The sequence below is a fragment of the Convolutriloba macropyga genome, chromosome 4 (assembly GCF_964194025.1).
Source record: "Convolutriloba macropyga chromosome 4, txConMacr16.3, whole genome shotgun sequence".
Lineage (NCBI taxonomy): Eukaryota > Metazoa > Xenacoelomorpha > Acoela > Convolutidae > Convolutriloba > Convolutriloba macropyga.
Window position 1 is genome coordinate 58,512,786 of NC_134471.1, and position 27,733 is coordinate 58,540,518.

At 36.0% G+C, this 27,733-nt stretch overlaps 1 protein-coding gene across 2 annotated transcripts in view; it reads right to left on the minus strand.

Annotated features, from left to right (window-relative positions):
- Window positions 1-1,117: 1,117 nt before the first annotated feature.
- Window positions 1,118-27,733, minus strand: part of LOC142338558 (uncharacterized) — a 40,033-nt gene continuing 13,417 nt past the window's right edge. For both annotated transcript variants that reach the window (XM_075388349.1, XM_075388348.1), the window contains 2 exons: window positions 13,858-14,043; window positions 1,118-1,494 (listed from right to left, as the gene is read on the minus strand). In XM_075388349.1, coding sequence (XP_075244464.1) covers window positions 1,403-1,494; window positions 13,858-14,043 — 278 coding nt within the window. In that variant the 3' untranslated portion in view covers window positions 1,118-1,402. The remainder of the gene's footprint in view (window positions 1,495-13,857; window positions 14,044-27,733) is intronic.

The window sequence follows — 27,733 nt, forward strand, 5'->3', positions numbered from 1 at the left end:
GTGTCAATCTGAAATAGTTTTATAATTTCTTTTAAATTCTCTCTGTAGTGCTTTGTTCTTCCCAGTTGCAGAAAAAATATCACCAATTCGTTGCGCCCAAAAAAATGTGGCGTCCAAACGTTTTACAAAAAAATTACAATTGTTGCTAAATCAAATTGAGATATGCTTGACCTCTAACAAGCCACCTATATAGGTCATAATCTTTAACAGGCTTCTTTAACTCTGTCCCCCCATTTTGAAAAGAGGCAAATTGCAAGAGTTTTGATGACAAGAACACCATCATGCCGCCAATAATGGTTTTGTTTAAGATGATATTTTGTCCCTATTGAAGAGAATATCTTTCTTCGTTTACAATTGAATTTTAATTGCTCTTGTGACGGAAAAAGTGGACTATTCAATAATAAATTCAGAACCATTTTTAAAATATCAAGCGTACCTGTTTACACAATAATATTTGCAATCTTATGAAAACTTTATTGAGGTATTTACAGATTATGCACTGGTAAAAAATTTGTACATTAGTCTTACAAAATTCTCTCTCGCAAAATTTGACCTAAACATTATTAAAAGATATAAGATGTTGTAAGAAATATTGACTGAACAAAATAATACATTCTTTCTTCATAATTTTATTATTGGTTTAGTTCTTTTGAAGCCTTATTCCTACATTCTTGGGATGTATTTGTCTACTCGCTTTCATGTCAAAAGTTTGATCAGAAATTACTTCAAGCATGTATAGACAGTGATTTACTTGAACAGCTCCAAAACGGTGCCCAAGCACACAATGTGCCCACCCCCCCAGCATCGGTACGATGCTAGAAAGAATAACAAATTATAAACTTTTGTTGTTAATGCTATCGTACTGAATTTTTTTTTATTATTATTTCCCAGGTCGAGGTGCAAAAGCTAAAAGTAGCTGAAATATAAGACCCAACTTTTAGCATTGACGAAATTTAGAAAGCACTATCTTCGGGAAAATTGGACCTATTGTGCCACCACCCCCCCCCCCCCCCCCCCAGCTTAGTAAGCATAAATTTTTTATGACCCCAGGCGCACGTGCTAATTTCTTCCATAGTAACATGCTATTTAACAACATATAATTTGTAACTAGGGGTCATAAAAAACACAGGGGGGCCGAAACAGAATAGATCCGGAAAATCATCGCTAAGTTCAGCGCAAATCTTCAAAAATTCCCCAGTCATACTTCTGCATTTTCTGCGGATGCTTTGCAAAAATTTTTTTGCCGCTATTCGTCGAATTTCTCACATTATTTTTTTTAAGCAAAACTGCAACCCGGGTAGTTTAGTTTATCAAACCAGCCATATAACGGTCAAATTAAATCAATTATTTGAAGCCATCGCACATTTGATGCACTCCAAGTGCAATTCTATGCTCTCTCTGCTTATTTTATATTAAGCTGAGCGATGTGGAAGACCATTAGTAGCCATAACATGCCAATAGAGATCAGATGTTTTTCCGCGGCTCCGATCTTACCTGAAACACAGAAAACAACATTTGAGATCCTTCTGCTCAAGTATATCTGCCTGTTGCTAAGATCTTGTCTCGGACAGTCTTGGAAAAAAGATCTTGCAAGTTGATCTTGTTTATTTTGGCAAACCGTGGAAACGTTTTGAAATTTTCTCCACATGTAAGATATTGGCTACATTAAAAGTGTCTATAGGCGCAAAAAAATCAACTGTCAAAAAATTTACAGGCATGATAAAAACGATTAGGTAAAAACGCGGGTTGTTTTCATAACTTAACAAGACGAACAGCAAAATCAAACAACAACAGCAAACATTAATTACATCAAAGTTTATGTTCGTTTCAAAAAACAAAACTTTATAACAAAGTCAAAATAGCGTCAGCTAAAATTGAAACTAAACAAAATAACTTGTAGTTGACCAGAAAAGTCATGGGACCAGTCCATAATAAGGCTTGGTAACAAATAGACAATAAAGAACAAAAACAGTAAATTTGAAAAATACACTAATTTTTTTTTTAATTGATTACTTTCAAAGTAATGAAAACCATTAGAAATCATCTAATATATACCATAAGTTAACGGTTACCAGTGTTCCTAAAGATGGGAATCAGGAGTTTTCGGTATTCAATTTTTATGCGGTTACAAAAAGAACAACAAATAGACAACAAAAAAATTAGTTCAATTTCGCCAGCAACCGCTTTCGGAGCCGTAAAGCCATACCTTGGCCATACCTCGACTTTTTTTTAAAAAATAAAGACCGACTGATTACAATCCAAATTATTTTTGGATTGTGACAGTCCAAGGTTGGTCCAAAACTAGCTCTGCTGATGCTGTTCGTCTAATAAGAACAATTAAATTGTCGAATGTTATAGATTTAGATATTTTGTTAGTTAAAAAATCCAAAATAAATCCTGCGTTTTTGAAAATCAAGGTGTAAATTTAGAAAAAAGCAGCAAAGTTTAAATTACATAGCACTTTCAACAGAAGTTGAAGTGGATATAGCCACTTTTTTGAGTCTTCAAAGACTGTGTTAGTGGTGTTTAATCCAAGTTGACTAAAGCATCTTATTTCATACTGTTTTTAGTGAAAAAGTCTGAATTTAAATATTTATCCAGAATTTTTGAGAAAAAAATCAAATGAAAATAAATAAGAATTGTCGAAAATATTTTTTTGTCTTTAAAAATAAGATCAACCGCACTTTTTGAAAAAAAAAAACAAATAGCAAACTTGACGAAAATATGAGTAAAATCAACGGAATTCAGTCTATTTTCTCAAGAGTTTAAACCTTGATAACTCCCTGTAAAAAAAAGAAAATTAGTTTTTAATTCCATAGTCTAAGTTGGACAAGCTTTCTAGTGATACCAGTCTCAACTTTCTACGATGAATATATCTTCTGAACAAAATTGTCTGAACATAAAAACCGATTTGAGTTTTTAGTTCCTCCCCGCTCAAGAGAGGTTGGAACAAAAAGTTGCAAATTTACAACTCCATATTATAGCGTTTATGAATAGTGGTAATGTTCATAAGAGCGTTCTAGATAATAGTTTTTTTTCCAAAGAGTCAAAAAAGTATTAATACGTAACCCAAAAATATTGTATTAATACGTAACCCAAAAAGTGACAGGTGAGAACATTACGACACAGAGGTATACCCCAAAATTTCCGCTTTAGTAAAATTGATTCGAAAATTAGATACAAACAATGAACGAAATTAGGAGACATCCTTTGTATCTCAATTTTCGCAAAAGGGGTTCCACCAATTTTGCGAAATAAAATAACACTCGGTGCGAAAAGTAGGTATCAAATCTTGTAGCACGTTTCCACTCAATTTAGGTATCTATTATTCGCGCGCATTTTGAGCATGCAATAAGCACTTTAATAAAGTTTTAATTGAAGCTTTCAAAGCTTTAAAGTGCTTCAAATACATGCAACCACAAAAACTGATTTTTTTTCCGAAAAATCCCTCGCACATCAAAGGCTTGGTATATCAATGTGGAACTGGCCAATTTTAATAAGTAGTAATAAATAATACTAATAAAAAGTAATAAGTAGTGATAAAGTACAATAAGTATTAATAAAGTAGTAATAAAGTACTACTAGTAGTAATAAGTTAGGCTTAATTAAAAAGGTAGTAATTAAGTTAGGATTAAGTGCGGATTATATGCGAAATCGAGCTACATTGCGTGCGATAAATCGATACATAAATGGAGCAGATGTGTGATACAAGCCGTGCGAAAAATAGGTTATAAAGTTTATACTTGTATTTTGTATTTTGCGGCTAGGATTAGGACACTTTTGCGAACACGGGATTCTAATTTCCCTTCCATTTTGCCGTTTTCTGCTAAAGTAGCTATTTTCCGCAACATTGTTCCACTTTCAATGTATTAACATAGTAAAAACGAACACGAAATACACGCATCGGACATATCTGCCTGTGACGATTTGGGTATACCTCTGCGTCGTAATGAAAATTGCGAAGAATATTTTCCAGTGAACCGCTATTTATGGAAAAGTTGTATCCTGCAAAAAAAAAACTTTGAGCATAATCTGAGAGATGCAAATTTTCAAGTAACTTGGCACTGGCTTTTCTAGCAATCATTTGAAATCTGATCCTCGGATATTGAATTTTGCGTTATGGTATGTAGAAGTTGTACTTAGCACTTCATAAGATAAGAAACATTGAGTAAAATGGTTCAAACGACGATATATTTTTATCAAGTTGAGCTTCTTCTATATAAAAAAAAGGCCTGCATAATTTGTACACTGCATCGTGGAAACCAAAAACGAACTTTTGCAATTGAAATGAAAATGCGAAAATGTGGGGTTTAATTTGACCCCCTGCGTTTCAATGGAAGCACTCATTCCAAAACTAGAGAACAAATTTTAATGCCATTGGGCATATTTTTAATGTTTTGGTGCACCGGAGAGCATCTGAAGTGAACGTGACCAGATTTGATTGATACTTGGGTTTCGCAACAAAAATCGATTTTTCATATCTTAGATTTAGTTGTGCAACAGTTGCATCCAGAGACCAGCAAAAATTCAACTCCAAATAAAATGTGCTTTTTTGTTCGGATTGTTTTGGTCTAAGCTGGGCTCATTCTACGTAAACTACGAGGACCAATTATTGTGTAAAACAGCTATGTTAAAAACAAAAAAAGCTTTTAAAAATGCAATGAAACTGAAATGAAAAAGTTGTTATCATAGGATTTCGACTCATAAAAAGGTTTCAGTCATAAAACGTTCATTAATTGTTTTTTCAAAAAACGTTCATGTATGACCAAATTTTGACCGTGGAACTTTCATTCATGACAAAATTGTAGTTTTATCAATATTTAAAGACCTTTTTGATTATGAATTCAAATATTCATAATATGAAAGGTCTATGATCGAAACTATTTGCCAGCTCGGAAAGTCAGCTTCACAGGTGTGTAGATTTACTCATGGTACTGCTAAACGCTTGTAATGTACATTTGTACATTTTCTTATCAAGGTGTATCAATTTATGGTCGAAAAAAGAGAAAAAACAGCAATAATAAATTTTGTCAGATCATGCTCAATCAATTTTGAGCAGTTGCATTGATAACATTTTTTCACAATCTCGTTATGCTTTACATGTTTGCAATTCTCGGTAAAAAAAAATATTTCGCAAATTTTTCTATACAATTCACAAATGCTTGATTTCTTGGTTCGAAGTCCTCATCTCAATTTTAGAACGCTGTGAGCTTTCTTCATGTCTATATCAATACTTGTAGACAAAAGTGCAAAATGATCAATCACTTCAGTCGACAGCATATGTTGTCATTAAATATAATACTTGCCGAGATTTAATAAAGAATGGACAAGTCATGACTCAAGCTCAAACATGTATGAAAGAAACCATTTAATTTTTTTTTCTATTCTTATAATAATTCCGAGCTTATAAGCATCAAGGAACGTCGGTAATGTGCCTTTGCACATGATATTCCAACCCAGCTCATCCATATTTTTGGCATAAGAAAGAAAATTTGAAAAATTCAAACATTGCTAAAATATGGTGTTTGAAAAATAACCTTCAACAGAAATCCTTTAGAAAAGAAACACTGCCATATTATTGGGTCGAAGATTCCTGCCACTATTAAGACAAGGAGACAAGACAAAAAAAATAAACAACAACAAACACTTACATCAAAAACTCAAAGTTCTTTTTTGAGAAAAAAATTACTTAAAATGGAGTACAACTAGCGTCAAATAAAGCCTAAACAAAACAAATTAATTTCTACGTCTCTAGAAAAACATGAGACCAATTCTTGATAACACTCGGTAACTACTGTACAAACAAGATGAAAAAGAGCAAAGTTAAAAAATACATTTGTTTTTTTTTTCTAAAAGATCATTTTAAACAACGAAAACCATTAAATATCAAAGGAAATCTTTAAATAGGTTATTTTTCACTCATACCTAAAAATGAAGACATTGAGAACTATCAGTATCCAGAATATGTCGTAGGTCTACAAAAACTGACAAACTCAGACGAAAAACAAGGATTCCGAGAAATTCGGCAAGAAAACAGTGTTGAAGCCGTTTAAACAAAAAAAAGAAATATCTATTTCCATCTTATTTAAAAACCATTATTGATGGATTTATATTACTTCTCAAAAAAGAGATTAGATATTAAGTGTAGAAAAGACAAAAAGGAAAATTAAAGGAATACATTTTCATCGGCGAAAAATTTTAACCGAAAAGTCATAAAAAGTTTTCTATCAAATGAAATCATAAGATAGGTTTTTCATGCTCAAATAGAGCCATTTAAATCTGTAATTAGTCCAAATAAGTCATACGCCTACCAACAAAACAATAAATATATTATATCAAAATTTAAGTGAATATTTTGCAAAAAAAAACGGTATCCAAACCGTTAAAACGATGAGCAATTCACTAGAATTTTTAGTTATGTATGTTCTACTTTGTTTTTTTTTAACTTTCATATGTTGGTATTATAACTGTAATTATTGAGAGCATGTAACAAGTAGATGAAAAACAACAACAAAAACAAAATTAAAAAGTACGTTTATTTAGTTTTTAAGAACATTTGGTTTCAAAGTCGTGAAAAATTTTATCTGATAAGTGAAATCAGAGAATAGGTTCCGTTATTCATCCATAGGAAGCCAATAAGACCTGCAATTATCTAAAATTTTTCATACGACTGCTATGGAATATAACATAAACTCCAGAACTCAATTGTGATCAACTGACTACGTCAAAAGTAACTAAAGGCCATGTCTTGTCTGACATATATTTGTCTAAAACTTTTACACGACAAAGGTTCTGTTTTTCTTATAAAATTTCGGAGCTCAAAAAATTTTTGGAGACTTCTGTACAATCTTTTAAGATAAAATTTTGAAACTAAATTTTAATCTAGTTGAATTCATGGAAATTTTGGTAAAAACTGAACAAAGGCAAAATTTTCGACCGAGAGAGGGCTACGACACGGCTTTTAAGAAGGTTTATACTATCTGAAACTGATTTGATCAAAAACTATTCTTAGATCTTAGTAGTAATCTTTTTAGTAAAGAATGTAAGAGAATGTAGATAAGGATTCGAATGCATAGTTCTAGACATTCAAGTTTGCAAAATTTTTTATATCTGTTTTTGAGTTGCGGGAACAACCAACTTGTTTCGGTTGCGATAAGAACAAAATTCATTTTTTTCAAGTTTCACTTTTGACTTGATTTTTGCACAACATTTGCGAAGGAGTGCGGGAGGGTCGAATCGATTGAGCAGAGGAGCTGAGCCTCTGGCTATTGAAACTTAAATATACAGACATCTATGGCACCTCTGCTGGTAAAGTATCTGTCTGGAACATTGATACGTCTGAACTGGAGAGAATTTTCTGTTTTGGGACGCTTCCGTCCAAGTGAAGAGTCGATATTAGGATAGATTCCTATGGAGGAATGTCGATCATCGGGGCGGGTGATTGATAGGGTTCGTTGTGTTTTTTATACTCAAAAGTGTTTTTCGGAGACCAATGATGTAGTATCTTTGCTGCACAAAAACTTTCACTGGCTCTGTTCCCTGGTGAACGCAAATGTTGTGTGCAAGCTCTATATAGAGTCTCGCTATATTGTCGTTTGCGTGCAGTAAAAATTGGAAATTTCTCAACTTCGAGGTTAACTGGCGCAAATTGCAATCTTCCGCATGAAGGAAGGATTCCATTTTTGTCCAATATTGGGTTGAACGAAAGGATTTTGCACTTTGCATCTATCCTGGAATCGCGTTTCAGTGCTTGGATTGTTGAGAAGAAGAAATTCTGCTGTGACATTTTGATCAGCCAATTTCTTGCAAAATTGACGTCTTCTGTGATATACTGTTGATCTTTAGACCTCTGCTTTTGGATTCAATGGCCAAATTAAAAACTGTTGCTAAAGTCAGGAGCAATTTGTTCCAAGTTGAAAACCGTGTCAAGTCGATTATTTGCTCCGAAAAACTGCGCGAAGTTTTATGCGTTGCTAACAAATAATTTGAATAGTTTTCAGGAAAGCTGCTCTGTCTTGCGGAAAGAAAAGCTGGCACTGTTAGCTACTTGTTTGGAATGTTGTCTGGATTGGGAGCATGGGTCCCGTGGTCAGCTGGATTTTCTTTAGTGGTAACGTGTTTCCATCACGTTACCACTAAAGAAATCACCGACTGGTGGTACCTCATTCACAAATACTTTTTGAAGAAGTGCACAGAACATAACAATGAGGTCTAAATCTGTGGAAATGTTGACTAACTCAGAAATGTGGAATGTAGATTTTCAATCAATTTTAACAGATTCTACTCCGAATGCTCTAACTTACGTTTCTCTTTCAAATAAATCTAACTCCTCCTCACATTCTAACATAGTTGGTAACGTAAACGAAAGTGATCCAGGCCAAGAACTCCCGCCTCGCGAGGGTTGGGAGTCTGAACAAGACGTTAGCGAAATGGGTGATGACGATGTCACAACTGGTATAGAAGATTCATCAGGAATTACTGGCGGTGGTTTTGATTCCTCTATGCAATCTGCTCCCCCTGAGATTCAAATCATGTCGAGGTTACCATAAAATGTAAGAGAATGTAGATAATGATTCAATAACATAGTTCTAGACATTCAAAGTTTTTTATATGGAGTCTGCGAAACAGTCGCTCACTTAAATTGCGCTTTTGACCCTTAAACTGCTAAATGCTATAGCCATTCAGCAAACACTTAACTTATCAATCTTTTAAATTGTTTCTTTTTTTCTGTTAAAACAACACCAACCCATTGATTCCTAACTCCAAAGGGGCAACTAATAGCTAAGAGCATCGAGTATTTATTGAGTTTCCAAGCATTGTGAGCAACAGTAATTAACGTTTTTTAGACAAAGTTATTGCTTCTTTTTTTTGGATTATTTGACTTTATCTCGATTATCAAAAACTGCTGTGGATTGATGGAACAGTGCACAAGAGTTGAACTGGATGACAAGATGATGAGATCATCAACGCTGTGAAGGATAAGAACACAAGGGATGCTATCAGGGAACTGGCAGTAAGATTTAAAGAAAAATCGGAATTAGACGAAAAAAGGTTTGCTAAACTTGAAAATCTTACGCGAGACATGAATGAAATACTCCGGGAACGAGAATGGTATTCAAGTAAAGACTTGGTTATTATAAAAAACCCTCCTTTTGATGCCCGTGATTCGACCAATCTTTTTGTAAATATTCAAAAATTTTTTAAGGAATTTTGAAAGTTGATGTTTATGAGTCGGAGCTAAAAGCCTATCATATTCTTCCCTCTCGCAGTGAGTTGCCTAATAATTTGATGCCCCCACTCATTATCAAGTTCATCAGATTTCCGCAAAAGGATCTTGTTTATAAGCAACGCAAATTTCTTCGTGCTGATGCAAAAATAACTTCTATCCCAAAAACCAGTTGAATGGCAAATTTACATACATTAACAAAAGACTGCCACTAATAGAGACGTTGATCAAAAGACTATGTGAAAAAATTGGCTATATAACTTCGTCCTATAAGTGCAATATTCCTGTACTATGTTGCGATAACATGGATCCAACGGGAAATAAGAAAACATTTGTGCCAGTAAGAAATGTTGATGATATAAACAAGTTGCAGAAACCTGTCATCAGAAACGTCTTTGTGAATAATTTCGAATCACAAAATGCTACATCAACTAGTGCTAACCCATTCAAACGCAATTTTGAAGCTGCTAACATGTCTTCGGAAACCCAAATCGATAAAACTATGAGATTATCTGCAAATAAATCTGATAAGCATTAAAAAGCAATCTCACTAGCGTTATGTAAACGATGCTTAATCCAGTGCTAAATTTTTTGTTCGTGACTAAATTGATTAATTTTAAACAAAAATGTTTTTGTTTGAAGTTCTTTTTTGCCAACAAGAGCTTTTTTGCCAACAATTTTCATAATAATAAATCCCAATACCCCAAAACTAGAGCTAGTACTGCAACTGGATGTGATTTTACGCAGCAGAAGGTTATTCAATTACTTAGCTCTATTTTTCCTACCCCCTGGTTTTCCTCTCCTAAATTTCTTTACTAAAGATTTTTTCATTATCTCTCTAAAAAATGCAAAACCTATTTAGCCGGAATTGATTTTTCTCTGACGGTCAAATAGGTTTTTTTAAGTCTTCGATTGGAAATTTAAACAAAATCTTTTTCAATTGATAGCGATTCTACGCTGAAAGTTGAAAACGTAGGAAGGAAAGAATTCAAGTGTGTCGCTATTAATATATTGGAACTCCACTGCCCAATTAACGTTAACAAGAACAGATCCGAGTTCAAAGTTCTAAAATTGGCATGCAGGCTGGATTTGAGTCTACTCAGAAAGCTGAAAAGTCAATTTGCTTCCGCTATTAATTTTTTTAAATCTGCGAACAGAACGATCTAACTCGACACTTTGCGTAGTAGACGATGACTTAGAACTTCACTTTTTGACGCCATTTTAGGAATTCTCTTTTAAAATAATATGTTTTTTTAAAAAAAATTCAATTTTATAAATCAAAAATTAGTTTGCAAAAAAACCTAGATCTTTTAAAAGCAGCAGTTAGGTCAAATCAACATGAAATGGAGAAACTGTCATACTTGCAAAACATTTGCTCACTAGGACCAATATTGATGAACTCAATATTGAGCTTGAAAATTTAAATATTAAGCCTCAATTTTTAATTGTAACAGAAACATGGCTGCGTGAGTATTCAAACCTCAACATCTTCTGCCAAGACAGGTGGAAGTCTATTGAAACATGCAATCGAAAATCTGAAAAGGGCGGCGGCGTGGCAGTCCTTAGTACGGAACAAAATTGTATTACTGCCATCAAAAAAATTGTCACCAAAATTTACAGATTTTAACTGTTAAAACAGATGCCCCAAAATCGAAAAAAATTCTGATCACTGAAATATATATAGCACCAAAAATGAACGCTTTTGAATTTGTTGACACTTTTATGAACCATTTAATTGAAATCAGAGAAGAAAGCAGTACTAAGCATATTGTCTGGGGTGATTTTATCATAGACATCGCGGGTGAGTCCGACCGAAAACTAAATTTTATACAGAATCTACATGCCTTAGGATTTGAGCATGCGAACAACCCTAAAGATTTTACGAGAGTGTCACAATCAAGCCAATCAACAATTGACTCAGTTTTTTCAAATTTTACCGTTCAAACACATGTTCATAATTCGTCAGCGAGTCATCAATTTGGTGTCATCATAGAATCAAGATCAATCAACACAAAGAAAGACAGCAAAAAGAGGGTTTCATTTCGCGATATTAAAAAACTAGAAAAATTAGAAACAAAACTCCTATTAAAGAACAATATTCGAGAAAAATTTGAAAATAACCCGTTCCCAAAAAATATACTCACTAGCTTGGAGATGTTAGAAAAATTACTAAGAATATTGGAAAAAGTACTCGACGAAATAATACTTCAAAAAAACATAAAACCGCAAAGTGAAGAGAAGAGATGGATAACTAATGAAGTGAAAAACCAGTGCTCTAAGAAGATCAAGCTTTGGAAAAATTTTTAGATGATAAATCTGAAGAGACCAAAGAAAAATCCAGCAGACAGAGCAACCAATGTAAACAGTTAGTTCGCAGATCAAAGAAAATTTTTTACTCAAAAATTTTCTGTAAAGAAAGTGACAAAAACAACGAAAAATTCTTCCAGTTTACTAAAAACTTGACAAACGAAAAGAGCTTAGGCCGCAACCAAGATCCATCGAAAGATATATCTGCAACAGTGCTCAATGATTTTTTGTTGAAAAAGGACCAAACATGGCAAAAAAATTCAAAAACAACTTTGCAATATCTAGCATACCACGGAATGAGAAATCAATGTTTCTAAGCAAAACACACAAACTAGAAGTATTTAATGAACTCAAACATTTGAACAACAAGAAAAGTCTAGATACTTTTGGACTATCAAATTTTTTTCTTAAGATTGTGTCACCAACAATTTCAGAACAGCTTATTCAAATTTTCAACAAATGCGTTAGGGTAGACTGTTTCCCAAATTTGCTTAAAATTGGAGTAGTGATAACCATTAATAAAGAGGGACCAAAGAATGAAGCCGGAAATTACGACCCACCTCCTTACTACCAGTAGTGGGCAAACAATTTGAGAAACTTTTGCACAAAAAAATTTTAGATTTTCTTATAAAGCATAAGTATTGTCAGGGAGGCAGTTGGGTTTTCTAAGTAAGCGTTCAACGGTCGACGCAATAATCGAAACTTTTGAAGCATTACTTGAACGAAAACAACAGCATAAACCATTCCAGTGCACGTTACTTGATTTATCAAAAGCCGTCGACACGGTTGATCATCATTGCTCTTAGCTAAGCTAAATGTGAAAGATATGGTCTCAGAGGTACAGTAGGACGTCACTATGCTCTTTTTTCTCCCACCGCAAGCAATTTGTGCAGTTCTCCGACAAATCATCAAATATGAGAGACATTACACATGGTGTACCCCAGCGATCCGTTCAAGGACCTCTTCTCTTTCTTTTGTACATCAATGATCTTCCGACGATTGTCAAAATTGTGAAATTACCTTATTTGCAGACGACACAAAGATTTTTGGAGATTATAATGAAAACAGTCATCTAGTGGAGCTAAATAAAGTTTCGGAATGGATGAAAAAGAACAAACTTACACTGAACGAAGCTAAAACACAGTTCGCGTTGATTGGAAAAAAAGCTGAATAATCAGACTATTTCATCTGGAATAACGCTGAAATTCAAGCCAAAACATTTGTGAGATATCTTGGCGTCTTCGTTGACTATCGACTTGACTTCAGAGAACATGTATATTTTATTGAAAAACAATGCGCAAAATTTATAACAATTTTATATCAAACACGCCAATTTCTAGACAAAAACCTTCTAGTAAAAATTTTTAAACAATATGTTCAACCTCGTTACCAATACGGAATATTAATTTACGGAACCACAACCAAGTCGATCTTAACAAAGATACAAAGACAAAAATTTTTTTTCTAAGAATAGTCTTTCAATTAAAGAAATAGGACGAGGTTCGCACGACAAGAAAAAAGCGCGCAATAGCCTCAATTTTTGAACTACACGTTTAAGAAGTATTTAAGTTACTGGTTTCAATCCTACGCAGAACACATCCACATGAATCAGTCAACAGTTTCTTAGAAATACGTGAAGTTGAAAAGTCATTAAATGATAAAAAGAGACTAAAAAGTTCACCTACCTTGCATAAACTTACTAAGCAAAACAGAAAACGGTTACCGGTCAGAGTTTGCCTACTATATAACGTATTGGCACAATTTGACGAAAGAATAATAAGAAAAGCAATTGATTGTGAGCAGCAAAAATTGAATGATTTTCTTCATAAAGTTAGGGACAACTACATTTTAGACTCGGAAGTTTTTAATAATCTTTTTTGGTAATTGGTCCATTTTACTGGGTTGATTGACTTTTTTCACTAGCATTAGAGCAAGTATTTGCAATTGACGACTTTTTTTCAAAAATGCAAAGTCAAGGGAAAATTTATGGGAAAAGAAGCTCTAAAGCGGCCCCTCACACAGGCTTTCATCCTTTTGGTGCTCGCGCGGTATACATGAATGATGACTGTATTCTTTGTATATCGCAAACGAATTTATTGTTTATTATTATATCTGTTTTAAGTTGCGGAAACAACCAACTCGTTTTGGTCAAAAGTCAATGCTTTTTTCAAGTTTCACTTCTGACTTGATAGTTATATAACAAAGAAAAATTAACAAAATTCTGAAGGACATTTTGTTTTGCTAAAGCAGAGACAAATCATTGGTTCTATTTTTAACCAAGTCACTCTTGTGATGAGAAAAGAATCTGACTAAGTTTTACTAACAGTTATCTGGCAGGTCTTTGTCTGCGAAGGTGTTGCAATCTGAGCGGACATATGTCTTGATAATGTCTCCACTTGAATACTTTTGGTCCATTTCATACAGCCAAAATCCAGGATCATTAACGTTAGACTCACTTGCAAGGAGGGTGACATTTTCCGTGCCAGAGTAGGGGAGCTCAAGAATGACTCCTAAAATCGAGACAACAGGCTCTATACCGTAGTTTACCGAGCTAAATTGCTGCTTGCACCTTGAAGATCAACTGCTTGAAATTGTACAAATTTTTTGGTGGAAGAGATACAAACAAATAATAGTCCATATAAGGGGGTCCCAAAACGCCTACGATAATTAAAAATTAATCCAATTTTGAGCGAATTCACTGACTCAAATTGACCGGATTGTGTGGGTCAATCTGCACCTATGCAGCTGTCTCAATTAAAAAAGAACTCTGAATTGATCCACTTGTTGCTGTATATAATATGTTGATAGCAGAGGTATGTATGAAACAATTTTGAGGCGCAAGATTAATTACCCAGGTTGAGGTGCCATCCGGAACTGACCTCTGATCAGACCGAGTCCAACGCACATGGTGTGTTCCCAGACCAAAATTACAGGGTCTGGGATTTGGTTCCAGCGCACAATAGTATGATCAGAGGTCACTTCGGTCTGGGGATGGTATGATCAGAGGTCACTTCGGTCTGGGGATGGTATGATCAGAGATCACTTTGGTCTGTGGCTGGTATGATCAGAAGTCACTTAGGGATGGGAATGGTCTGATCAGAGGCGGATTCAAGCGCACATTAGTCTGATCAGAGACCATTTCGAGCGGAATTTTTTTTTAATTTTTTGTTTTTTTTTACAGAGAGATGTCGGCAATGTCAAGAGGCAACAAAAAGCAGCATTCTGATCACAGACAGATCTAGAGTTTGATGTCTTTGATCAGAACCAAAGGGGTCCAACCGATTGAACATGTCAGTCCCCTTACAAGGAAATTTTGTTCAACTGTAGATTACGATGTTTTATATAGAAAGCTGTCTAAATTTATCCATTGAGTTAGAAATATGCACTAATGTATACTAAATAATTTTTTACTCAGCAGTTGAATTATCTTGTCCTTGGCAATAATACTTTTAGAATGGTCTTTTCTTTAGGTGAATATAATAATGCAAACATCATTTTGTATGAAATGAATATATTATAACAAAATTCGTGCGGTGAGGTGATTTCGAGCGCACAATAGTCTGATCAGGAGTAACTTTTGAGCGCACAATAGTCTGATCAGAAATGATTTTGAGCGCACAATCGTCTGGACAATGGTCTGGGCTTGGACTGGGCCATGGTTGCACAATCGTCTGGGCAATGGTCTGATTATGGTCTGATCAGAGGTCCTTTCCGTCTGGGAAGGTCTGATCAGAGACAGTTTCGAGCGCCCTTAGAGCGCACACGGTGTTTCGAGCGCACTTGAGTCTGATCAGAGGATACTTTTGTCTGGGAGGGTCTGATCAGAGGTAACTTTCGTCTGGCACGGTCTGATCAGGGGTCACTTCCGGATGGCACCTCAACCTGGGTATAATATGGTGTACAAGTACACAAGTAAATTACGATTGTTCGATTTATTGAAAAATTGATTTTCGTTAATATTAGAACCTTAAACCTTGAATCTAACATGTTTCCTGGAAAATGATCCTAGTGATCCTGAAACAGAATATTTTTGTCAAAAATATGGCGCTTAAGTGTTTTTTTTTTCATTTTTGACTGTTAACGTGAATTGAGTTCCAGTCAATCAGGGCCACGCATCAGAACAAATGAGATTTATAGTTTGGGCAATTATAATGAGAGCTCCAAGCTCGGTAATTATTTGAAAAGTTTGGCAAGATGAGCTGCTGCTGAGTGATTCTACTAGAAGATTCATTTAGCAACAAAAACCATGTGCTTTATAAATTGAATTAGTTGTTATTCAAACTTTAATTTGCCATCAGTGTGGTATAGGTGTACAATTGAGGGAATCAATTGTGGTGCTAAATCCATTAATTTTACTTTAATCTTAATTTAGTTCAATTTCAGTAGTTTCATTGTTAATTTTATTCATACCTCATTTTCAAGTTCAAATCTTCTTGTTCATACTTATAAAATTGTTCACTCAAGAGCTATGATTTAATGTCTTTTACTGTCGTCAACTATTCTGTTTTGCGCAAATTTCTTTTTGCAGTTGTAATGTTGCGTGATCCAATTGATGATCAAATTTAAGTAAAGCTTCGATGTTCATTCTCGCTAATCTCAATTCAGTTTTCAGTTGAATCTCTTTCATCCAAATTTGGCTCAACGAAACGCTCAATTCTAGATAGCTAAATTAAGTAATAATTAGCTGAGAGAAAGCAAACGCTGCATTTGCAAGGCGATTACCATTGAAAAGTGGTATTTAAATAGAATTAATTTCAAAATTAAAATTTAGAGGTGTAATCGCACCGCGAAAGCATTCAAAATTCAGACCAATCGATTTTGGTAATTCGCCTAGCAGAATACTCTCCATTTAAGAAATCGATTTCTGTATGACCACCAAAGTTTAGAGGTGTAATCGCACCACGAAAGCATTAAGAATTCAGACCAATCTATTTTGGTAATTCGCCTGGCAAAACACTCTCTATTACGGAAATCGATTTCTGTATGACACTGAGCAGCCAGTCCACGAATCTCGCAAGACATCACTTTCAATCGAACCTTTTGTGGGAACGTGCTGCATCAGACCCACCAATTAGAAGGGAGAAGTGGCGAATCCAGGTGAAGTTAGCAATTCTTGCACGAGAGAACATTACGTTGGATACTCTACTACAAACGAAGCTGACACACGTTCGACCACCAAACCAAAATATGAAATGGCTCTTGAGGACGCCACCGAACAAACCGAACGGGATCGTCGAATTCGTAATAATCAGTTGAAACGTCAATGAGAATTGAAATGTCAAAAAACTACAGAAGCAGGCATCTTGTGTGGTGAAAGGCCGCGGACACTATGTGACCAGAAGTGTGTCTCTCTTCTATACCTCAGCATTGGAACAGAGGGACTACGTTTCTTGACGCAGAAATTTCCCCATGACAATTTTTACGATCTCTCAACTCCAAAACTCTGGGTAAAGATGGAAATAGCCTTCATTCGACCCCGGAATATCACTTTTGATCGCTATGTCTTTTTATCGAGAAAACAAAAGAAGGGTTAGACGGTGGAGCAATTCTACAGTGTCCTCAAAGAGTTTGCAGAAAACTGTGACTCCGAAAATTGCGGGGAAGTGATAATTAGAGACATCTTCATCACCAATATGCTTGACGGTGATATAAAACGAGAACTCCTTCGAGATACAGTGGAACCTGAAAGAGCTCTAATTATAGCAGTCAACATGGAGATGGATCATCAAAACCAGCAACAAATTTCTTCCGACAACAACAACGTCAACATCAGCGCTAATAATGCAATACAAGAATTCATTAGATTTCGCGGCGCGAATGCTCGAATGAAATAGCCAAGCAGAAATACACTCAATCGTGCAGCAACTGGTCTCTGTAGAGCCTCTGGCCACAATTGGACATCAACACATCTTCAGGTTTGCCCTGCTTTGGGGAAGAAGTGTAACCATTGTGTTCTGCTCAATCATTTTGCAAAAGTATGTTGGAAAAAGTTCAATAATTCAAAAAATTCTCGACAAGGTACTCGCATCAATAACGTAAAAAATTCTGAAACTAGGGAACAATCAGTAAGTCAAAAGGTAAATTTTATAAACTCTAATGAGTAGTATAATTCTGAATACGATTCGTCAGACGATAACTATGTTGCAATGATGGAACATCTTAATACATCTCCAAACGCTATTCAAAATATAACAATAACTATTGGTAATACCGACTAATATTTGGTTCTTTATTCTGGTAGTTGGTGCACTATTATAAATATGTGACTGGTCAAACAAATATTGTTCAACTGTATACAAGCAAAATGGTCAGAGAAAAACCATCCGAACCTAAATCTTTCTGAGACGATATAGTTGAAACGCTAGGAATTTTGAAAACACCAGTTAGTTGTAATGATTGGAAAATTTCTAAAGCCAAAATAACAATGGTTGCAGACGGTTTTCGGCCTATCCTTGGACGTGATTTATCCGATCAGCTAGGAATAGCAATTTCACAAAAGCCTTGTCCGGAAAACGAAGTAAAAACAATCGAAACACCTTGTGCAATAAAACAATCACTAGCAAAAGAATATCCAAAATTAATTTCAAGAATTGGTAAATCAAAAAATCATACGGTCAACTCCAAATTTCATATGAACCATCGTGTCGCCCATCAAAAAGGGAGAAAAGTACCAATTCACCTTCAACCGGAAGAAAAATCGAACTCGAAAAATTGTTAAATGAGGGACATATTGAAAAATAATCAAATTGTTCCGGCCAGTTTTTCATTTGCACTCAAAAATTCTGAATAAAGTAATTCACAAGAAAAAATACCAAATGCCTAACATCATACTATCTCTCAACATTCACTAATGCAGACTATCTCTCAAACACTGTCAAACGCGCCGCAAGATACGGCCTACTTTACAACATTAGATTTGCAGTACGCATACAACCAACTTAATGTTCATACTGACAAAGGCCCGTCATTTTATTTTTAATATTGTCAGCGGTGATATGACAGGCACTTTTCGCTTCAAAACAAGCTTCTATGGGCTAAGAGATATGCCGGCAGAATTTCAGAAAGTTACCGATTGTACGTTAGCCGGTCTAAAAAATACACTGTTTTCTGTTTTCTGGAAGATATTTTAATTGTCAGTAGAAGTATAATCGAAGATCATCTCGACCTTGTGAGAAAATGTTTAATTAAACTCGATCAGGAAAATCTTCGGATTAATTTGGCTAAATGTCATTTTGCAAAAGATCAAATTGAATGGCTCGGTCATCGTATTACACATTCTGGCATAACTCCATTATCAAATAAATCTGGTGCTATTAAACAATTATCTTCATCATCTAATCTAAAGAAGTTGCAATCTTTTATGGGATTTGAACATCATTTAGGTAAATTCATACCAAATTTATCACAACTGTGTTGCTTTCTCTGACCTCTACTAAAAAAACACTAAAAAACACTAAAACACAAAAACATCAGTTTGGACTGATGAACATGACCAACATTTTAATATAGTTAAAACGAAAATCACCGAAGCAACAGAAAACAAACATTTCAAACCGCATCTTGAAACAAGGATAAAATGCGACTCATCTTGTAAGGGCTTAGGTTGTGCGTTAGAGCAACGAACTCAGGACGGCTGGCATACAGTGGTTTTCGGCTCACGTTTCTTGAATTATATTGAAGATCTTGAAGATCGATATAGTATTAACAAACTTGAACTATTGGGTGAAGTTTGGTCAATAGAACACTTTAATTACTATCTCTACGGTAAACGTTTTACTGTTACAAGGGATCACAGAGCATTATTGTATATAATGAAAGAGAACAAAGCTAATAAATCTTGTAATAGTCGTCTTACACGTTGGGTTGAACGACTTTTACACTTGATTTTTCGATAGATCTTCTTCTCGGTTCAAAAATGCGCTTAGTTGATTACATTTCACGTGAACCCCACCAAAAAGCTGTTAAAATCTCCACTTATGATGAACAATTTAAAGTTGACAAATTAGACGCCATTAAACGTAGCGCAAAACGCTTTTTATTGAATGCGGAAAATTAAGGCGCAAAATCCGCTTCTAAAATTGGCCGCAAATATTTCACATTCCAGGGACAAATTATGCAGTGAATTTGCACCGCGAAATCGCTTATATTCCAAAGTTACGAATAATGATACCACAATTATTAAGTTAACACCAAATAACTCTCATTCATTTAACTTAATAGAGACTACAAACATTCCTCACTCGCCTTTGCCTTGAATTGCCCTACCAATCGGATGAAACAACATTCCTCAAATTTTTAACGAATTGCTAATACTTTTCAAACCGTCTTAATGATGTCTCAATCCGATGAAGAAACACTTTCACAAATAAAACGGGCAACACCATCAAAAATTCGCTTCACAGATGAAGCACGCCCTTCCGCAGACCCATCAGCGCCGGTCACATCCTCAACACTGGGTACAGATACAACAACTGTGACAACACCATTCAGCGACGAATTATATACAGACGCTTTTAACTTTTCCCTCTCGAAAAACTTTTCAAGTACAGTCATGGCGCACAGCCTGACATCAAAAGATGCAAAACCCAAAGAAGTTCGCGATTATGTAATCACAGAGAATGAAGATCGTTGCCGCCAGATTAGCCCGTTTATACACAGCTTTTTGAAGGATCTTCATGTGAAGAATGGCTGTGCATGTATTGACGACAAATTGCCATCCCCAACTCCATCAAGGAGGCGTATGTAGAAGCAATTCACGCCACAGATCCAGGGAGTTGGAGGATGACAGACATGGCAGAACACGCATGCTGGCCGTTCATGCATCCGGATCTTCTTTCCAAAACGGCTAAATGTAACCCTTGCGTCAAAATTGGCAAAAATATAAAGTCTATTATACTTTCTACCATATGGGCACCAATAAATTTGTGCAAACTGCCAAATGAAGAAACTCAAATTGATTTCGGCGGACCAATCGATAAAGAAAAAAGTCAAGAGGTTTAATTTCTGGCATGTATAGACAGTTTCTCTAAATTCCCAACAGCAGATGTATTTGACACGGCAAATGCACAAACTATATTGGAATTTTCATCAAGAATATGTATTATTACATGGAATCCGTCGCACAATTAGATTAGATCAAGCACAATGCCAAATCGGTCAGCAAATTAAAACTTTTTGTAATTAGAATAATTTTGAATTAATTGAAGCCTCAATATATGATCACAGAGCAATTGGTTTAGTTGACAGGCTAATACAAACAATCATGAATCGATTAGCTTGTATGAAAATGGCTGCGCAAAATTGCTTTTATTTTAAAAGCGTCAAGAATTTCAATTCTTTATCAACTCCTTATATGCCGTCAAAAGAAAATTAATCTTTCACCTTTTGAAGCGCAATTTGGAAGGAAGTCTAACACACCTCTAAGCAATATTTCAACTGAGCTCGATCCTAATACTGTAACATATAAACCAATTCTGAATAAATATTTAGACATGGAGACAGTACGCTTGGACGAGCTCATACCAGATGAATATTGGGATAACGCGGCACGAAGTGACATTGAATTCAAAAAAAGTAGAGATCGACTCCTTAAAGACGCGAGAAAACACTGCAATGAGCACCCAGACAAAAACTCCTGCATGATTTCTCATCCAGATGTTGGCCTACCTGTGCCAAGAAAAAAGGCTTCACTGACACTAAAGTTAGCGAAAAAGAAACCCAAATCCAAAAAAGAGTTTGGACGGCTTATATGAGCTCCTGGCGCCAGGCTCGTCTGTTATTAAATCTAATGAACACACTTCGGTTATAAAAGAGCCAGGCATAAGAAAAGGAAATGTTAGACATTCAGATCTTGCCAAATTTGGCACAAAAGCTGAATTACAGACAGACTTAAAATGTTATGCCGAACGAAGACCAAAGCTGCCTACGGGGAAAACAACCGAAGAATTAATTAGTCACCATGCCAAGGATGCGAGGAGAAAAATTGAAGGCAATAAGAAGATTCAACACAAACGTATCACCGATGACATGAGGTGTGTTTCATCCATCCAATCTAACGTGTCGAGGGAACTGCGAGTGAGAAAGCCGACTAAGCCCAAAAAGACGGTTGTTCCCGCGCCGCCACAGCCACCAATAGAAATAGTCGCTGATTTCGCGCAATCAATAACTCTCCCGCAAACATCCAATCGTCATTGCAGAATAGCAGACTCGACCAAAAAAGAAGGCAGCTTCGAAAGCCACAACAGCTATTCAGTCTTCACACAAACGAAAGCGATCATCGCCATCAATAACCGAATCGGACGAATCGATGGCCTCAACTGAGACTTGTCCCCCCAACTTATCGGCCAATACAGCAACTTCTAGAGCAAAAAAGACGTCAGATGATAAAGCAACAACAAATTCAAAACAAATCTATTGTTTTCACAATCAAAAACACTGCCGCCCACAATCAAGACGCCGAAGAATCAATCTCTCCCAATGAAGGTCCATAAAGTATCAAGCGACTCCGCGAGGCGGAATGCGTTTCTTAAAGATATTCAGATTAAACATAAAACTAATTACAAACATTATTTTATTATTATAGTAACTAGTACATTTTTTAGTAATCTTTCGTTATGAACATACTTCGTTGTTTTTTTTGTTGAGGGGGAAATATGGTATAGGTGCACAATTGAGGAAATAAATATTGGCGCTATATCCATTAATTTTTTTTAATCTTAATTTATTTCGATTTCAAAAATTTCATTGTTAATTTTATTCATTCCTAATTTTGAAGATCAAATCTTCTTTTTCATACTTTTAAATTTGTTTACTCAAGAGCTAGGATTTAATGTCTATTCATGTCGTCTACTATTCTGTTTTGCAAGAAGTTTCCGTTTGCAGTTGTAATGTTGCGTGATCAAATTGATGACCAAATATAAGTAAAACTTCGATGTTCATTTTCGCTAATCTCAATTCAGTTTTCAATTGAATCTCTTTCATCCGAATTTTGCTTTACGGAACGCTCAATTCCAGATAGCTAAATTAAGTAGTAATTTGCTAAGCGAATTATTAGTCAGAAAACAAACGCTGCATTCGCAAGGCGAGTACAATTGGGAAGTGGTATTCAAATAGATTTAATTTCAAAAGTAAAATTTGGAGGTGTAATCGCACCGCGAAAGCATTCAAAATTCAGACGAATCTATTTTGTAATTCGCCTAGCAAAACATTCTCTGTAACGAAAATCATTTTTGTGTGACAAAAAGCTTTTTATTTTGAGCAGCGGCATCGTAACGTGTAAACTGTTCTGGGGTTCGATATTTTTTCTAGTAGGGATGGCTTACCAGAATTTCGCAGGTTTTTTTTGTCTTAATTTAACTTAACTGAAAGGTACTTACTTTGAACACTGCCTGCTGCTACGGGGTGCTAGCTTATAATTGCGAATCATTTCAACAGCTGTCCCAATTTGGTACATAGCAGAGAATCGCCCCCTTTCTGTTATAATTAATTACAGATATATTATTACTTGGCCTACAGTTTATATAGACGAAAATCAGTTTAAACACAATTGCGGACCGCTTTTCGTGGCCATGTCTCTGATGCGTTGTGGGATGTATTCTGCAAATCGCAAGACGGCTATTGCGGCGAAGTTGCGAAGCGCGCCCACTCACCCATCTTTTTTCTGATTGCGATGACATGGCTGATTTTATTCTGTCTTAGTAAACAAAATCGTGGAGATTTATTAGTACTCTCTCATTGGTTAAAAAATCACTTGGTTATATTCTATTCAAGAACAGCCCCCCTTGAAAAGAGGGGGGTGGACTGTTGAATAGTTCTTACTTTTCTTCTAACACAGCAAAGAATTTGTGATGGTTTCAAAGAAACATCAAGAAACTTAGAAGTTTTCTTTATTAAAGTTTTAAAGAACGAAAGAAGAAGTTTACCTGACGAACTTTAGTGCTGTGTCGATAAGTAATGGCAACAAAACTAAACTCAATTCTAATTTTGCTTTGGCGCTTTCATTATCTTATTGATCTATCAATCGTATGTCAGAAGTAAATTCTCCCATCAACAGAAAACTGATTAAAACATCCACCGACCTCCAACTAATGAACTCGATTGCACTCAAGCCATATATGATTCTCATGAAATGTTGATGAAAATAAAAAATCACCTCCGGGATTCGGAGTTATCATCTATTAACATGCCATCATATAAAATGTTTTTTTAGCTAATATAAATTTTCTCTGTTTATTTTTGCATAGATAACTACTATAATTACAAGCTGATTTTTGTATATTTTCAGTTCGAAATTTTATTTAAAATTCAAATTATTGAATTCCTTGACTCGTGTTATCGACCACGACAATGGTGTCCAGACCAGCTACAGACAGACAAATTTTGGATCTACAGAATGCAGAATCAGCTACTGCGTGGATTATGTCTTTTGTGGCGAAATGTCGCGCAGAGAAGAAAGAGGACAAGGTCAACACCAATGGTACTGTACAGGACCTACAAGTATCCAATCTCTTCCTTAGTATGTGCTGGCAAGATGCAATTTTTAAACTTTTTGATGAATGTGATAGACACTCCCTATAAAGACATCAGATTGGCGAATCAAAATTATTTTCTCCCAAAGAAAGAGTAGTAACGTCAGAAAGAGCTAAGTTTCTGTTAGTAATACAGGGTGTAGGGGAGTCAAACGACAACTTCCTAGCACGTCTTAGAGAATAAGCACGCTATTGTGACTTCGAAAACCTGAAAACAGCGGCCAACCCCGAAGAGGAGTGGGTAAAAATAAAGATTATCTCAGGTTTGACGGACCCTGAAGCAAAACTTAGACTACTAGACGGCATTAAAGCAAAACCAGCAATGTCAGTTACTGAAATGACCGAGAGGTTACAGTTCAGAAGTCATGCAATGGCTTTTGCAAGTTCTTCATCAGGTAATAATCCCTTTACTGTGAAAGAAGAAGTTGGGTTCAACTTCAAAAAGACCTTTCGAAAACCAATTGAAAAAATTACGGCTAATAAAAGCAACAACATGTGCACTAGGTGTGGAGGTAAGCCACACTCTAGTAGACCCTGTCCAGCGCTAAGTAAAAAATGCAACTCCTGTGAAAAGATGGGACACTTCTCAAAAACGTATAGAAGCAAACCCCGACCAAATTCAGGTAAGTACAATAAACAGAATATATTTTGCGAAGAAGAAAATGTTTCTTCAGATCAAGCATCTCCAGCATCAAAAATGGGAATTTTTTATACAAAAGAAAAAAATCATTAGCATGTTTTGTGACATGGGAATATATCTCAATAAATAACTGCAAAGTAAAAATGCAGGTAGACACAGGTGCAGATAGCACAGTGATATCATCAAAAATATGGACTGAGCTTGGTAAGCCTCAGTTGGATGGTAAAATAAGACATTTCGAAGCCTATGATGGTCATCAATTAACGCTTCTGGGACCACTTACTTGTGACGTTGAGTGGAACGGAAGCAGGCTCACGCAAAAACAACTAGCATTTGTGCTGTCTGATAAAGAATTTGGACCATTTGGTAGAGACCTTCTATCCAAGCACAACGGTGTGAAGAACATTACAGCTGAGCACCTACCTGCTGTGAAGGTTTACAAAGCTCATGTTAAGCTGATACCAGGAACACAGCCAATGTTCAGCAAAGCCAGAAAAATACCTCTAGGTCATCAAGACAATGTCACAGAGAAGCTGGAACAAATGGTCAGACAAGGCATCTTTGAACCGGTACAGCCAGGAGGAGTCACTAATGCATCTCCAGTGGTGTGGCAGAGAAAGAAGAGTGGAGAACTGAGACTTTGCGTGAACTTGAAAGTGCACATCAATGGCAAGGTCAAGGATGAGGACTACCCAGTACCAGACATAGAGACGATCTTCCACAACCTACATGGGGCCTCATACTTTAAAAAATTGACCTTTCAGATGCCTATTATCAAATTGAACTTGACGCAAAAAATACATGCACAATCAACACATCTCAGGGACTGTTCAAGATGTGCCGACTACCTCAGGGATTGAAAAAATCTTCTTCAATCTTCCAGAATTGCATCGAATCAACACTCAAAGGAATCAAAGGTTTTGTGATCTTTCAAGACGATGTATTGTTGTATGGAACTATCAAGGAGCCGTTCGAAAAGAGAATGCTTGCAGTCAAGAGTCGACTACGTGAGAAAAATTTTACTACTAACGAGAAAAAATGTAACTCAAAACCAGTCAATAGCATTAGCTTTTTCGGATACTCCATATCAAAGGAGGGAATAGCAGCAGATTCGAAATATGTTGAAAAAATAAAAAGTGCAAAAGCACCAACAAACAACAAACAACTCGAATCGTTTATTGGGCTAGCTAAATTTTACGGAAGATTGATTCCTGATTTTGCAACACAAATGCTACCCTTAAATAACATGAGAAATAGCGATTTCTCATTGGTCAAAATGCAACAAAAAGCCTTTGAGGACATAAAAATTGAATTATGTGCTAACCCACTAGTACAGCTATATAGTCTACAAAAAGAAGCAACAGTTACTACTGACGCCTCTGAAAAAACCATTGGCGGGGTTATTTTGCAAGAAGGACATCCAGTCTTAAGTGTATCATGTATCATGTATCATGCAGATGTTTTGAGCAGAATGGATTTTGACGAAGACGAATCGGACAACGATCGAGTGTGCTTCGCAATCAATAACATCTACTTAGCCCTGAGTATTGACCCAAGCATTAATCAAAACTGAACTTGGAACAAACAGAATCTTCCAGGGCATAATGAAACGAATCAAAAGCGGCAATTGGAAACAATGTTTGAAAGCGGAAAAAGGATTCAAACAACAGAAACATGCATTTACTTTATATAATGGAATCATCTTCAGAGGTGTTGTTCCTTTCATTCCAACCAGTCCAGCCAAACTAAGACACTTGGCTTTGGCAAAAGCGCATGAGACACATCCCGGGAAGAATGTAACTGAGGCGTCAGTCAGAATGATAGCGTGGTGGTCTGGCATTACCCAAGACGTTCAGCACTTTGTTGGTAAATGTAAGAATTGTCAAATGAACAGGCCTAGCCTGGGAGAAACAGTCTCTACGTGGCCAGAAGCCAACGTTTGAGAACGGCTCCAGATATACTGGGGTTATGTTAGGGACCAAGGAAATATCTTAATATTTATTGACTCAGGTTCTGGTTGCACAGAAGCTTTCCCCGCGGGAAACAGATAAAATGTATCTTAGTCAAATCTTTGCAAGATTCGGAAAACCAAAAAGTTTAGTGTCTGATAATGGTCCTGAAATTGTGGTAAGTGGTGACCTTAAACAGTGGTGTGAATCACTGGGAAATAAGAAATTGGAATCAATCATCGAGCACCCAAGAGCTAATGGACTAGCTGAAAGAGCAGTTCAGACAGTAAAGCGGGCACTTCAAGCGTGGAGTCCCAACCCTAATGTGTCATTTGGAGCATTCCTGCAAATGGCACTTATGACACATCGCAACACTTCAAAGACGAGAGGCCAAACTCCAGTTGAACTCTTGTTGGGACGCAGCGTAAGACTACCAGCAATAGCAGATTTTGACTTGTGCGAACCCATTCTTTTCAAGGCCAATGAAAAGACAAAGACAGTTCCTGCTACCTTCATCATCAGGAAGGGCCTGAACACATCTTTCATACAGCCCAAAAACTCAGCACGGACTATTCTAGTGAGCGAAAACCAAATTGCGAGACTAGACGAGGACAATGTGAAAACTGAACCAGCAGTGGAGGAGACCATAACTCAATCAGAACAACAACTTCAGAACACAGATGTGGGACCCTCACTTCAAGATGAAGCTTCTGCAGCCACATCATCTGCAGAGCACCAACAACCCGAAACCTCAGAGCCTTCACGAACATCAACAAGGATCAGAAAACAACCCGACAGATTTGGAGAACCTTTACCCACAAACTTGCTTAAAAAAGGAGGGAGGATGTGATGGTTTCAAAGAAAGATCAAGAAACTTAGAAGTTTTCTTTATTAAAGTTTCAAAGAATGAAATAAGAACTTGCCTGACGAACTTTACTGCTGTATCGATAAGTAATGGCCACAAAACTTAACTCAATTCTACTTTTGTTTTGGTGCTATCGTTATCTTTTTGACCTATCAATCATATGTCAGAAGTAAATTCTGCCACCAACAGAAACCTGATTCTAACATCAACCGACCTCCA